Source organism: Rattus rattus, chromosome 12 (assembly GCF_011064425.1).
Source record: "Rattus rattus isolate New Zealand chromosome 12, Rrattus_CSIRO_v1, whole genome shotgun sequence".
Lineage (NCBI taxonomy): Eukaryota > Metazoa > Chordata > Mammalia > Rodentia > Muridae > Rattus > Rattus rattus.
The window spans coordinates 45350655-45366793 of NC_046165.1; the positions used below are offsets into that span (position 1 = coordinate 45350655).

Consider the following 16139-nt stretch of genomic DNA (forward strand, 5'->3'; position numbering starts at 1 on the left):
AATATAGACTTGTAAATTCCTCAGGACCTGAAAACTCAGTGTTTAGGTTGGCATGGAGACTGACTGTGATGCAAACCTTTGCAATACAGCCAGCGTGCCAGCGTTGACTCGGTGGATGCCATCCAACAGGACCAGCTTGCCTTCCCGAGCAGCGCTCACAAGGGGTGAGGAGCGCCAGGCAGTGTCACCGTTGGGGAGTGTGTACCGCTGCTGTAGCAGGTCCCGAGCTGTCATATCCTAAAAGCAGTCACCAGCAAAGAATATGCAGAGTCAATGTTAAAGATCTATGCAGTGCTTAGCCTTGTAGACACTTCTCTGCACACATCTGTCCTTGTACAGCATATTTCAAATAGCAATCAAAAAGTCTCCTCAAAGCCAAAGGGAACATCACCAGAAAGGTTTAGGCATTTTCCCCTTGTTACATTATTTGATCAATTTAAGAATGAGGGTTCCCCCTCTTTCTCCTTTTATTTAGTACCCCCTTCCTCTTTCAAAAGGATGACGGCAGTAATTACCACCACACTTTAATGGAATCAAACGTCATCCCTGGACTCTACAGGATCACAGTGTGAGTGTCTTTCACATTGAGAAGCCATGCATTCAGAGATGACTACTCCATCCAGCATATGTGTTTCCTTTTGAAAAGCCCTCCTAGGGCTGGTGCCTCGACTCCTTGGATTTACAGAGGCTAATCATGAAGGAGACCAGGTGAAGTGCAGGAACTGAGAAACAGTAGCACAACACTTAAAAAGCAACCTAAGGGCTCACGCGTCACACACTAGCATTGAAACAGTGCAGCAAATTCAAGCAAGCTAGGGAGAGCTGCACTGTGTAAATCTACAGTAAAACAATGTGGTGCCTTAGTAGGAACAGAGTTTCCTCCTGTGTGTTCATGTTGAGAAGGGTGTCTTACAGTTTGGGATGCACTTTGTGCTACTGTATCAAACAAAAATTAAGCCTGTACCATCACCGCTATTCAAAACTTTATATTCCTTTGTAAGTTCTGTTGTAAATGTTCCTAGTTTAATATTTATAACAACAATTTCACTAAAGCCAAGATTAAGATCGGAGTCTTTATTTCTTCCAATGGTTTTCCTCTCGAAAAGGTACTGATTTCAATGCTTCATGACCTGGTCCTAGGACATAGAGAAATAGAACTGGAACTGGGCTGGAAGCTTCATCGCTGGAACCAGCCCTCACAGAGCGAGAAGGTGCTGTGCAGGCTACTGGAAGAGCACCGTCACCAGCAGTGTCACTCAGCTGTAGGTCCGGATGCCACACTACTGACTACAGGTGTGACCGCTGGTGCAGCACTGGCACGTCTGTCGCGGAGGCAGCCAACTGCTTTATTTCATTTGTCGTTTCTGGATTTGGGGCCTGTTACACAGAAGGTAATTCACGACTGGTACTGAAACCCTGGAAGGTCTTAGGTCCTGGTAGGGAAACTATTGTGGTGTGGTTTGGTTCAATGGATGTGATATGTCTCCTAGGTGAGTATGCTTATGCCTAGAGCATGAATCTGTGAGCCTTGGACACATAAGCTTCTTTTTTGCAGTGGTCAATGGCGAATACAGACTCATAATTGGTTGAAGTATTGAGAATAATTGAGTATTGAGTACTCAGTCATAAACAGAACTCCTTCAAAGAGCAAGAAAAACTGCAGAAGTGGGAATAGAAAGAAATGTTAAGGTCAGTGGGAGGAAAGAGGTGTGGAATGCTAGCTTCCACAGGTGGCCCTGCTCTGACTGTCTGCAAAAATCTATACAATATAGGCCCATCAACATCTTTTTGTGGGGGAGCAAGTCTCATGGGGCTCTATCCTTCCCTGAGGATATATGGGTTCGGGCCGATGGAAGCAAAAACATTTTCTTCGGTGGTGTAGCCACTGATAACATGTCCATGCTCCTGCATGGAATCACATAAAATTCATTCGGGTCGTGTACCTTACCCCCAAATAAGAGAGAAAAGAGTGGAAGGGAAGCTAGTTAGTAAGATGAAATCAATCATCATAGGTCAGAAGGGGACAGCACAGGCTAACAATGCCAAGGTGATCAAATGAATTCTATACATACATGGAAATGTCTTAGTGAAATGCACTATTACATGTGATAATCAAATAAAAATAGGTAAATACATCTACCATGAAAAGGTAATGACTTCAGAAACATAGTAGGATTAAATTATGAGGACATTTTTTCTAGATTTATGTATTTTATGTATATGAGTGTTTTGTCTGCAGGTATGTATGTATGTATAGCACATGCAGGCCTGATGTCTTCATAGGTCAGAAGAAGGCATCAGATCTCCTGAAACTGGAATCATAGATAATTATGAGTACTGGGTCCTCTACAATATTAACACATGCTCTTAACCATTGAACCATTTCTCCAGCCCCATGAAGGCATTCTTAAACATTCAAATTCAGGCAAGCTCCATAACCTTAAAATGCTGCTTTGGACATGGTACCAAATTTGGCCTTATTCTTTGTTGTGGTTAAAATAAGAATGGCTTTCATAGGCTTATATGTCTGAATGCTTGGTTTCCATTGGCAGTATGTTTTAGAAGGATTGGAGGTATGGCCATGTTGGAGTTGGTATGTTGCTGAGAGTGAGCATGGAGGTTTCAAAAACCTAAACCATTCCCGGTTTGTGCGCCTTCTCCCTACCTGCCGCTGCCCCACCATGCTGTGTTTGTGGATCAGATTTAAGCTCGCAGCTACTGCTCAAGCACTATGCCTGTGGTTATTCTCCTGGCCATGCTGGTCATGGAGTCACCCTCCAAAGCTATAAGGAGGCCCAAGTTGCCTTGGTTATAGTGTTCTGTCATTGCAATATAAAAGCAAGTAGGCCATACTTTAATAGTAGTGTCCCCTCCCCCCCTTTTCTTTCTTTTTTGAAAAAATGTATTAAGATAAAACAAAAACCATCACATAAAGGCTGGCAAGGCAACACAATAGAAGGGGAGGAGCTCCAAGTTCATCACAAGAATCAGACTTGTCCACACTCAGCAGCCCCATAAACACTAACCTGAACGCCATGGTGTACACTAGGGCCGAGTGCAGCTCCTGCCGTCCCTGTGCTGCTGCTTTAGCCTGTGAGTTAGTTGACTCAGAGAGCCTTGTTCTCCTGGTGTCCCCCATCCCAGCTACTTCTTGTACTCCTTCTGCCTCATCTTCCAAGGAATTCCCTGAGCTCTGAGGGGTAACAGCACTTTTCAATCAACAATTAATGTATATTATTATACAAGCTGTGTGAGCAGTTATCACTTCATACTGTCACTGAGAGCTAACCACAGCCAAGGCTAAACTTGGCCTTACCATCGCTGAGATGGTGCACAGCAGGGTAGGGGACTAACCCCTCAGGGCTGGGCTACTGAGTGCTAAGTTGTTCTTGTGTAGGAAAAGTTAGATGTAAATCAAAAGTGTATCGGTAGATCATTTTCATATTCAAATCATTTTAAAAATCAAACATGAGTATATACACATATAAAATGTATACATACATAAATATTTTTAAATATTAGAACAAATTAACTTAATACTCTTAACATTAACTATTCCAGACAAAATATTCACTATAGAGTCCCATCACATACTGTCCCAGAGATGTTAAATGAACACGTGCCTTGGCACAGCGATTTCAAGCCCAGGCTATGTTTCAGAAATAGCTGGAGAAACTCTGAAGCAGCACATATGTGTAGGCTCTGTCTCCCTTAAGAGTCAGATTGAGTAGGTCTAACCTCCCTGTTTTTATTAACATTACATTTGCAGCCCTGCTACGTCTCCTAGGCAACACAATCTTTTATAAGGAACGAAGCTAATGTGAACCTGAGTTTCATTTATTTACGCCCCTCCTTATTCTAATAGTGCTTACGAGGTTGTACAAGGACAAGCAAAATGTGCAACGAAGCACCATAAACGAGAAGGTGGGGAAGTAAGTGGATAAGCTTGTGTCCTTTAGGAACCCTTACTGCTTAGCTGGAAATCTACCTGCTGGGAGGTGGAATGCTTGCTCTGTATGCAGGAAATTTGCATGCATGACCTCAGCACTGCCTGGGCTGTGAGATTATGCCTTGAAAATGGAAATTTTTCAACAACAAATAACAACAACAAGAAACAAAAACACACTCCTACTGGATTCAGAGAGGTGGTGGTGGGAAGGTAGCAACATGACATCATGTTCCCAAAATGAATGGATGCTGACTTTGAAAATCCCAGGTCCACACTGAAAACTGGTAACACACTGGCCGAATTCAGCTCTAATCTTGGTTTTGTTCCCCAAAAGTGAGACAAGGAATATCCTGCCTCTGGCATAAGAAGCTCAGCATCTCAGGACGTTGCTTTGTTGGGGTTTTTATTACTGTTTATTTGTCAGGAGAAGTAATTCTTCATTCTCGACCCAGCATATCCTGAATCCTAACTCTGTGCACAATATTAAAACATTCCATATGGTCTTCATCCAAAAGTACTTTATTATCAAGTTACTTCACACCCTGTTTGCAATGCCCACCTCACTGATGCAAGTTAAAATTCACTAAGAGATGAGAGAGGGGCCAGCACAATGTGCTGTACATCTCTACCCTAGCAGCTGGTAAGTTCCTTATAGTGACTGGAGCAAAATTAGAATAATTATTTGCTGCTATATAACAAAACAAGTTGTAACAGATCAATATTAACCCATGCTTTTACTTCAAACCACATCTATAGACCAGAAATAACCTTCTTTTATTAAGTCTTCAAAACAAAGAATGAATGGCATTTTGCAGACTAGCCCAGTTCCTTTGATCACCTCAACTTTCTGTATAACTTCATGAAATCATTCATTTCTAGCTTATTGCTTATTAATTTAGAAAACTCCACAGAGAAAAAGTATTCCCTTTAATATGTGCTGCTGACTTTCATAAGTCCCTGTACTAAAAGATAAAAGTCTAGCCAATAGTTGGCTCCATTTGCTCACAACAGTCAATATCAGAAGTTACAGGCAGCTGTGTGTGTTATTTTCTGTTGCATTAAAATTCAAGGGCAGCAAACTAAACATCCATAAACTGGACCAGACCAAGTGCCATCAAAGGCAAAACCTGAATAGTTAGGGATAAGAATTAGTTTCAGGAAAAATACTCATTGGTAAAACATGAGATTTTTCAAGTGTGGTTTCTTTTAACATCTTGTTTTTCTTTTTTTTTTTAAAAAAGATCTATTCATTTACGTATTCATGTATATAAGTGCTTTGTCTGCATGTATGTCTGTACCCCAAAAGAAGGCATTATGTCCCATCATAGATGGTTAGAAGCCACCATGTGGGTACAGGAATCAAACCCAGGTCCTCTGCACAAACAGCAAGCGATTTTAGCTGCTAAGCCATTTCTCTAGCCACTCAAATGTTTTCACATATAGGCCATTTGGCTTTTAGTTCCCTGTAATTGTTTTAATATTTTTATTTAATGTGTACATATGTAGGTACAGTGATTTAAGTGTACATGTGTGTCTGAGTTTGGGATTCCATTGCTATGAAGAGACACCATGACCAAGGTACCTCTTGTAAAGACAACATTTAATTGGGGCTGGCTTTTGGGTTCAGAGGTTTGGTCCATTAACACAAAGGCCGGAAGCATGGCAGCATCCAGGCAGGCATGGTGCTGGAGGAGCTGAGAGTTCTACATCTTGCTCCGAAAGACTGGTGTCTTCCAGGCAGCTAGGAGTAGGGTCTTCTTCCAACAAGGCCACACCTCCCCAAAGTGCCACTCCCTGGGGTCAAGCACATTCAAATCACCACAGTGTATATATATTTTTATTCTTCTACCTATATGCATGTCAGTAAATTGAAAAATGAAGATTTCTTAAACCTGCTTTTTAGAGGCATCTTGGAAGCACATTAATAAAATGTTAATTTTTGCATACGTTTTTATTGCCCCTGAAACCTTTGAACTTTTGGCAATAAAAATATAGCACTAACATGTCACAGAGCCCAACCATTTCCTTTTCTGCATTTCCTCAAAAGCTTTACAGCAGGACATTAAATCTGGCTCATTTAAAAGCTATCATTGTCTAACTTCAATACAGCTCCTTCATTCAAATTTCGTGAAAACACCCGCACCATCTCCTAAGGTCTGGTGTCCTATTAAACTATGCTTTTGAAGCAGAAAAAGTCTGCTGAAAAGGAACTGCATCTCAATAACTGCATTACATGTATCCAAGACTATAGATTTGAACTATAAAGTAACAGGATGCTTCAGATACTTTCGGGATATTGCATCTAAGCTAATTTTTCCAGCATATTCTTAAGAGATCCAGACACAAATCAATAAGATAACTATGGCTGTTTACAGAGCAGCTAGAATTAGGTTAGAATTAATTTCAAGTTAAATGTCATTATAAAGAAAACTCTCAGCACATTTCAGCATATAAAGAAAAGTTAACTATCTCCCTTTAAATATAAATACTAACATTGACATGAGAACTACAATTTTACACTACAATGAAGTGTAAAGAAGTAAAATGACTTTGGCAAAAGTAGTGTATCAAAGTACATACAGAATAAGACTTCACTCAGTTTAAAATGGTGGCTTTGTCCGGCAGGGCAACAGGGTCTCGCTATGCAGTTGACTTGGAACATGATTATGCAGTCCAGGCTGGATTATAAAAATCAGGCTGGCATCTACGATGCTAACTATTTCATTTAAAAGATGGCCTCAATTATATCTGCTTGCTACTACTGCTGTGAAATGTCTTTAAATACACAAATGAAATGTAGCCATCCTGGGTAACTAAGCACCCTCAGCTTGTCAGGGATTCCAGTTTCGTTCTCAGCACTTACGTGGTAGCTCACAACCACCTGTGCCTACAGTTCCGCAGGACCAGACACTGTGTGTGGTCGCCACAGGCAGCAGGCGAGCACACGGTGACTCACATGAAAGCAAATGCTCAAACATAAAATAGAAATATGCAAATCTTTTTAAAATGTCCTAGTTAAAGAGATTATATCTCTAGGTGGATATTTGTTCTTTATCACTTAAAATATTAACAGTGGGCATTTGTCATTTCTTATTTTGGTAAGAATTATATGTAAATGCTACCAACTATTTTGGTTTTTGAAAGAAACTAGCTATAATTCTGTAAGCTAAGTCTACCAAATATACAGAGAGAGATGAGTAAGAGATATAGACACATATAGATAGATACAAATACAGAGGTAGATATAGACGCTACATAGATATAGATGCAGAGACACATATAGACAGATACAGATATATAGATAAGTATGGATGATATAGATAGATTCAGATATATAGGTCAATATAGAGTTACAGATATAGACATGGATATAGATATCCTATCAGTCATATACACGCCGAGAAACTCTTGTTTTCAGTGAATAAAGGCATATATTAAGATTAACTGATAATTTAAACCTCCAACTTTACAATAGGGATTATGTCTCTATCAAAGACAGGAGGCGACACAGGATTGTGTAACACAGATGGTAATGGCAAGGCCTTGTTTACAAAGCCTAAGCAAGCTCAGGGAACAGAGCACAGGGTGTGTCAACAACAGTTTTCCATCCAGTATGAAGTCCTGCTATGTTCCCTCCCCATGCTCCTCCCTCACACTCCTCACCTGTCACATGAAACTAAATGTGTCCCTTTATGTGCATCGTGATATGTCGGCATCACAAGTCTGCCATGGCTTTCTCAGCTACATTTCTGTGGACAGTTCACGGAATTCTGAAACACCTCCATCTATTGGAACTACCAGGATCTACTTGGAGATAATCTACTCCAGTTACAGATTCACTTCATGAACACAAACAGAAGTCTCGGGCTGGTGGCATGACTTTGTGGGTAAAACTACCTGGTGCGCAAGCCTGACAAGTGGAGCCTAATACATAGAACTTACTGTAGAAAAAGAAAATGGACCCCCCACACTATCCTCTGACCTACACACATGGGCACGTGCAGGCACATGCGAGCGCGTGCGCACTCGTGCACACACACACACACACACACTGTGAACATGTGTGAGCACACAATGACACAGGTGCACTCACCAACTCACCAAACACACAGTAATTAAAGTTTCTCTTGTTATAGCTAACCAGGTCTGTTATCTTATTAATGATGGATCCAACTGAAGGAAATATTACCAAAGCCTCAAAATAAAAGACAGCCAAGGTCAAGAGTGGGTGCAAATAATTTAACAAGTTAAATGAAAATGTGTAATTAAATTGTCTCCTGTCATTCTTTCCATATGACACGGGCTAGAACGCCTTCTTTCACGCCTTTGCAGCCGGTAGTCTGTAAGCAAGCCATGCTCTACTAAGCAAGGAAGGTGACAGCCAGCAGGGGCAGCTGCTCTTCTAAGGGCAGCTGTCATTGAAACTTCCCTGGACCTGTCATTCCAGACTGGGTAAACTGTCTTTCCCTACGCTGTAACCTACTTAACACCCTGTAATAAATCTCTCCTGGTATTAGCCTAAATGACTACTGTTGTCTACAGAGAACATCACAGCATAAGGATAGCAATAATGAGAAAGATCAATTACTAAAGAAAGAACCAGACTTTGCCCCCAACTACAAACTCCATAGAGGAACAGAGAGAGAAGTGCCAGCAAATTCTAGTATAGAAATCTGCACCAACTGCCTTATGGGAGATTGGTTTTCAAAGTCAAATATTAAGGAAGATTAAGACTTATGAAGGTATGTGATTATCTAAGTATGTAAACTTGGTATTCAGCAAAGACATCTATGTTATGTCATTTGATCAAACTCAAGATCACCCAAATTCCTGCTAGCCTGCCAGTGTGAAAAGCAGCATCCTTGAAGGGATAGCATTTTCATTGTGCTATTTTGGGTAGGGCTATAATCTAGTTTTGTAGCTTTCTTATCATTGGTGGCAAAAGATGCCTTTAGAATTAAGTGAGGCCATGCCCAGCACTGACAGACATTTTTAAGGTAGCCAAATGTGAATCAGCACCTAGAAGCAATACACGTATGTGACTGTGGTTCGAATACATCATAGTACTGTTTAACAATAGGGATGAATGCTTTGAGAATTGAGTCCATTAGCAATTTAATCATACAAATAGCATCCACATTACACAAACTTAAATCAGAGAGCCTATCATGCAAGTCGGCTGTATGTGATTATATACATGGTACATATACTCCTAGAGCATGATGATCAAACAACATGAGATGAACTGTCATTTGTGATCAAGTATTATGGACATATAATACTTTGTTCTATATCTTGAGTGTCTGAAAGCATATATGGTGTGATTATGCCAGAATCACCAAACGTATATTATTATGATGGTGTGAGGGCTATTATGTCACCAGACAATAGAAATTTAATTTAGCATTGTATAACACCACATAATATTAATCAAAGGGGGGGATAATCTATGCTAGCTTGATCATTTAAAAGTAGTCAACATTTTTTATTTATTTATTCATCAAAGCTACATATACAACAGGTTGAAAGCCTATGTGTGCAGGCCACTGTTCTAGGAGCCAAGAGCACAGCCACTAAAAGATGAGCGTGCAGTTCACAATCCAGGGAAACAGTGAAAAGGACAAGAGAAGGCACGCAGGGACATGGACGACAGGACACCACATACTGCTCAGTGCCACCCAAGGAAAGGTGACGCGACAGCAGATGAACTGGTGAGTCAGGGACACTTCTCTAAGGACAGTCACCTTGAACCCTACTGCCAAAAGCAAGCAGACATCAGAATGAGGCCATTCCAGGACAAGTGAACAGAACGGGCTGTAAAGAGGGCCTTGACACAGAAAAAGCCAGACAAATGTAAGTCTGGATGCAGCCAGGGAAAGGAAGCACGAGTAGGAGGCTCATCCAGGAAGAGGCTGGGGAGGGCACTGGGGGTCGGGTCAGGTAGAGCAGGGGTCCTCAACCCTGGCTGTCGCTGCAATTTAAAATGTTCAACTAGACCTCACCTCACAGTTATTTTACAGTGTCCTGGGGGTATGTCCTGTACTGGGAAGTGTTGTGAAGAGCCCTGAATGGTTCTAATAGACAACCTCATTGGGGGAAGAGAGCTCATAAACCCGAGAAAAGAAGCCTTGGTATAAACTCTGAACATAATGGAAGCCCACTGGCAGTTGTGAGCAGGGCATGTCTGATTTTCTTCTTAGGAGGTCATAGCTCCCTAGTGAATGGCTGTATACAATGTGTTCTAATTACTCGTACAAATGCTCAGTGACATACATCATGTGCTCTTCACGGTTACGAAGGAAAAGTCTGTCTGCCAAGTGCACTCAATGGACCCAGGGATGGTACTGGAACTACGAGGGATGGCTGTGCTTCCGGCAGATTCTGTACAAATGGTGAAGACTGACCACCAGCTGTTGTCGGTAATGAGCATGAGAAGAAGTCTAAGCCCTGTGCCACAGCTTCAAAACTGACAACTTTCTTGATTGGCTTAATGCAACCCTTTGACCTTTTCCCCACAAAACTAAAGTTGCTGTCCTTGCATTCCTCCTCCATGGGAAGCACAGGAAGCTGAGCATCTGGTTACTAGGTTGGAAAGAGAATGCAGTGATGGTTAGGGGGTTGCTAAGGAGGCTGGCGAGAGTCTGCCAGGGAAGCAGTGATGGTTAGGGGGTTGCTAAGGAGGATGGTGAGGAGCATGCCTAGGGAAGCACACAGGATGCAGTGATGGTTAGGGGGTTGCTAAGGAGGATGGTGAGGAGCATGCCTAGGGAAGCACACAGGATGCAGTGATGGTTAGGGGTTGCTAAGGAGGACGGTGAGAGTCTGCCAGGGAAGCACACAGGATGCAGTGATGGTTAGGGGTTGCTAAGGAGGACGGCGAGAGTCTGCCTAGGGAAGCACACAGGATGCAGTGATGGTTAGGGGTTGCTAAGGAGGACGGCGAGAGTCTGCCTAGGGAAGCACACAGGATGCAGTGATGGTTAGGGGGTTGCTAAGGAGGACGGTGAGAGTCTGCCAGGGAAGCACACAGGATGCAGTGATGGTTAGGGGTTGCTAAGGAGGAGGGAGAGAGGCTGCCAGGGAAGCACACAGGATGCAGGATGGTTAGGGTTGCTAAGGAGGATGGTGAGAGTCTGCCAGGGAAGCACACAGGATGCAGTGATGGTTAGGGGTTGCAGGAGGACGGTGAGAGTTCTGCCAGGAAGCACACAGGATGCAGTGATGGTTAGGGGTTGCTAAGGAGGGCGGTGAGAGTCTGCCAGGGAAGCACACAGGATGCAGTGATGGTTAGGGGTTGCTAAGGAGGACGGTGAGAGTCTGCCAGGGAAGCACACAGGATGCAGTGATGGTTAGGGGTTGCTAAGGAGGACGGCGAGAGTCTGCCAGGAAGCACACAGGATGCAGTGATGGTTGGGGGGGTTGCTAAGGAGGCGTGAGAGTCTGCCAGGGAAGCAGGATGCACAGGTCTGCCAGGGAAGCACACAGGATGCAGTGATGGTTAGGGGTTGCTAAGGAGGACGGTGAGAGTCTGCCAGGGAAGCACACAGGATGCAGTGATGGTTAGGGGTTGCTAAGGAGGACGGTGAGAGTCTGCCAGGGAAGCACACAGGATGCAGTGATGGTTAGGGGTTGCTAAGGAGGACGGTGAGAGTCTGCCAGGGAAGCACAGGATGCGGTGATGGTTAGGGGGTTGAAGGAGGCTGGCGAGAGTCGTGCCAGGGAAGCAGTGATGGTTAGGGGGTTGCTAAGGAGGACGGCGAGAGTCTGCCAGGGAAGCACACAGGATGCAGTGATGGTTAGGGGGTTAGGCTGGGCAGCACTTGACAAGTGAACTGGATGAACAGCAGGCAGTTTCCAAGCTGCCCACCTTCCCACCAGTCAGCACCACAGGCACCAAGTCCCTGTGCAGAGGCTACCTGAGCTAAGCTTCCTAAATGTGAGCGAGCTCATGCAAACCACAGGAAACGAGCAGGAAGCATCCATCACAAGCGCTGTCTAAAATCCTCCTTCACTCAGGTCTTTAAATAGTACTCAGTAGAGTGTACAGCAGAATCTGTCCTGACAGCAGCTACCACCTCAGGTCCCAAGAGTCCTCAATTCCACGTTCCTGGAGACACAGGTAGTTCTGCTAAGCATTGCCCTTTCCTGCCGGCATCTTACCATGATGGTTCCTGTAAAAGATTTCCATTTCTAACAGCCCTATTTTGACTACAAGATTGACTCCCAAATCAGAAATAACTATATTTAGAAAATGAGCCTGAGTAATTATTATAATCGGGACAAAAAGAAAAAATATAGGCAGGATGTTAAGAAATCTCAGAAGACACCTTCAGGGTAAAGTGGGATGAATTACAACAAATAAAGCATATTCACACAACTGGCAATACGCGCAAAACTTGTAAGAATGCTGACATTATATCCAGGCCGGTGTGATGGATGGCTCCATAGGAACTGAACTCGCCACCAAGCCTGACAACCTGAGTACAGTCTTGTAGGCATGTTATTGTGCACTGTGTAAAGATTATCCTTGTATTATCCAAATTCTGATTTCTCTGGTCCTAACAGTAATTCCTTTGTTATTTCACTTTTTTTCCCCTTTCATGAACTAACAGATTTGGTCTTATTATAATGATTACTTTATACACATGCCCAAAAGATGAGTTTGCTTTTATAAACTGGAAAAACAAACAAACAAACAAACAAACCTCATGGTAAATCATATCAGTTAAGCTAACATAAAGATATTGTTCATTACCAAAAAAATTAATTAAAATAAAGAAACAAATAAAGTACAGCTTTGATTAGGCATGGCAGCAAGCACACACATCAAAAGTAACTGGGGGACTCACTCAGGTGCCATATCCATGCCAGTGGCCCTGGAGCAAGGCTAATCCCCACATGGCTCTTGATGGACCCTGTATGCTCACACTCAAGGTAGATCTGACAGCACATGTCAGCTCTTAAAAAGTCAGAAGCCAGGCCTGCACACCTGAGGACTCATGAACTGGGCCTGTTGACACAGGATTCTAGTACCAAACTTACTCAGAACCTCCCTGAAATGCCCTCCTAGAATCTCTGGTCCTAATGACTACTGAATGGTTTTCACTGCCAAAGTCAGTCTGAAAACTGAAGAGGTATCTGCTCCCTTCAATACCAAGGAAAAGCCAAAGGACCACAGGTAATCAAAGAAAGCAGAGGGACAAAATATAGAACCATTAACTGACTGAAGAAACATTCATCTACAGAAAGCTGACATTTTCAGAGAGCTATTGTAAAGAAGTGCAGTGGGCTGTAAGAAAACAGGTACACAAGGAAATGACAATAGGAAAGTTACAGTGACTAAATTAATAATAATAATAATAATAATAATAATAATAATAATAATAAAGAAAAAGAAAACACGCAGAAACCACATATAAGAACCAAAGAAGAATTGTGCTATTAAACATTTCAATGGAGAGTCTGGGTCCCGTGCTTTGCAAAGCAAAAGAGAAAATTGGTGAGCTTACAGAAGATCATTTGAAATTACAGAAGAAAAAGGAAAAAAAATACCCAAAGAATAGAGAAAGCTTACAGACTTGGTAGCGAAATCCCCAAGCCAATGGCTGTGTAATAGAGGCAGAGGAACAGAGCAGAGACGAAAGCGGAAAACTTAAGCAGCAATGACATAAAATTTCCTGAATTTGAAGAGGTAAGTGAGGATCCAAAGAACCTCAAAGAAATTATAGTCAACGACACACAGTACATATCAAATTCTCAAAAACCAAAAGCTGACAAATATTGATAGCACCCAATAAAGAACAGCCAGGGAAGAGGATGAAGTGAGACAGTCAACAGGCTCCATGGCTCAAGGTAACAGGCTGGGAGGAGGAGGACTGAGTATGGAATAACTCCTACTCAGGAAAACACAGCTAGCAGTGCAGTCGGTTGGCTTTGCTCACTCAGAAATGAAGAGAAAACAAAGACCCAAGACAAACAAAACCCTGAGGACCTTCTCCTTCCCAACCTGACCCAGGAGAGATGTTAAGGCAAGTCTTCAAGGTGGAAGAAAAGGACATATGCTAACACACGACAACATGTAAAACCATAGGATTCACTGTCAAGATAAAAATACACAGAAACTCAGAATATTCTACTATTAGGATGGTAACATACAAATGACTTTTAATTATAAAATGGCTAAAGAGAAAAACATATAAAAGGAGCTACAGTAATAAGCAGTTAATAGGTATACAATACAGAAAGAAGTTATACATTAGTAAAATCAAATGTGGGTCAAGGAGTCATTATGCTCTTTGTATAGGGCTGAAGTTAAATATAATTTAAATAAACTATTATAGTTATGATATATTTTACATACCATGATAACCACAGAAACACAAAGCAGAAAAAAGATCGAAGCATTTCACTCCTGAAGATCATCAGGAAGAACCATAAGAGAGCAAAACACAGGATTTACAAAACAGAAAATCACAACAACGTGAAAGCACTTATCGATTATTACTTCGAATGTAAATGGCCTAAATTCTTCAGATAGCAAAGCTTTGCTAACCAAACCTATATAAAACAAGCAAACAAAAAATAATAAGGCCCTCTATATTCTGGTTTAAAAGGCTCACATTAGCTATAAAGATTTACACAATCTAAATGTAAAATAACAGAATATTTGACAAATTTATATGACAACAAAAGACAGCAGGAATGTCTATACATTAAAATTATGGGTGTTAAGTTTAAAACTCACAAGAGACAAAAGATCATTACACAATGTTAAGAAGAATTAATTTATCAACAAAACCTATTGTAAATATATGTAAATCTATCATTTAGGCACTGAAATCACAAGAAAAATAGGAACTGATCTGAAGGGAAAAGAGGTTACATTACAATATTGGGGGGATTTCAATATCCACTTTTAAAAGTGGGTGGAGGGGCGAGAGACTTGAGTCAGCAGATAAGGCAACAGGCTGTTCTTCTACAGAACGTGGGTTCCGTTCCCAGCATCCACATGCTCGGGCCATCTGCAGCTGACAACCATCTGTAGCCCCAGTTCCAGGAAATCTAGTGCTCTCCCTGGCCTCTGGGCACTAGACACGCATAAAACAAATGAATATATCTTTTAAAAAGATGGATGCTGATAGGTTTCCCAAGCTCCAGTGCATGGTCCTACACCGTGCACTAATGTGTGACTCTAACTGAACTCGGAGGGTTAGACATGAAGCTGGGAAGAAGCGTGCTGGGTAGAATGGGAAGGAACTGGAGGGGTTAAGTGGGAGGGAGAAATCATCACAGTTTGCTGTGCACGGGCATGAATTTTTAAAGATAAAGAAGAGTTTTATAAAAACAAACAAGGATAGTCATACAGATAGAAATTGTGGTGACAGTATCCCTGAAGAAAACAGGAGAAACAGAACTACAAGGCACACAGAGAATTTACATCCAACAGGAACAGGACACACATTCTTTTGAACCTCAGATGCCCACTCCCTAATGGACATGTATTAATTAGGCAAGATGAGTGCCACAAAACTGAAGAAAACTGAAACTGAGGTTGAAGAGATGGTTCTATGGTTAAAACTACTTACAGCGTGAAGAGAAGGATCGGTCACTTACCAGCTAGGCTCTCAAGCAAAGAGAAAAGCACTTACTCTCCTTGCAGAGGATCTGAGTTTAATCCCCAGTGTTCACACGGGACAGCACACAACTACCTGAAATATTCTAGCTACAGGAAATCTGTCACTGTCTGTGGGTACCCATATGTGCAACACACACACACACACACACACACACACACACACACACACACACACACAGAGAGAGAGAGAGAGAGAGAGAGAGAGAGAGAGAGAGAGAGAGAAATGTAAATTTTTTAAGAGATTTAAACCACATTTTTCTAGCTCTACTAGTATGAAACTAGCAATCATTAGCCAGAGCAATTTCAGAAGTTAAACCATGGACATGGGGCTGGAAGGGTGGCTTGGTGGTTAAGAGCGCTGGCTGCTATTCTAGAGGACCTGAGTTTGATTCCCAGGACCCACATGGTAGTTCACAAAGAGCTATAACTCCAGTTCCGGGAAATCTGACACCGTCTTCTGGCCTCTTTGGGCACTATGGACATACTGCACAGACATACATGCAGGCAGAACACGCCCCCACACAAAACAATTAAAGTTAAATAAATAATAAAAAA

At 42.1% G+C, this 16139-nt stretch overlaps 1 protein-coding gene across 1 annotated transcript in view; it reads right to left on the reverse strand.

The window, feature by feature from the left end:
• Vwa8 (von Willebrand factor A domain containing 8) overlaps positions 1–16139 on the reverse strand; it is a 320387-nt gene that overhangs the window by 201305 nt on the left and 102943 nt on the right. Inside the window, exon 13 of the mRNA XM_032918098.1 lies at positions 77–237. Coding sequence (XP_032773989.1) covers positions 77–237 — 161 coding nt within the window. The remainder of the gene's footprint in view (positions 1–76; positions 238–16139) is intronic.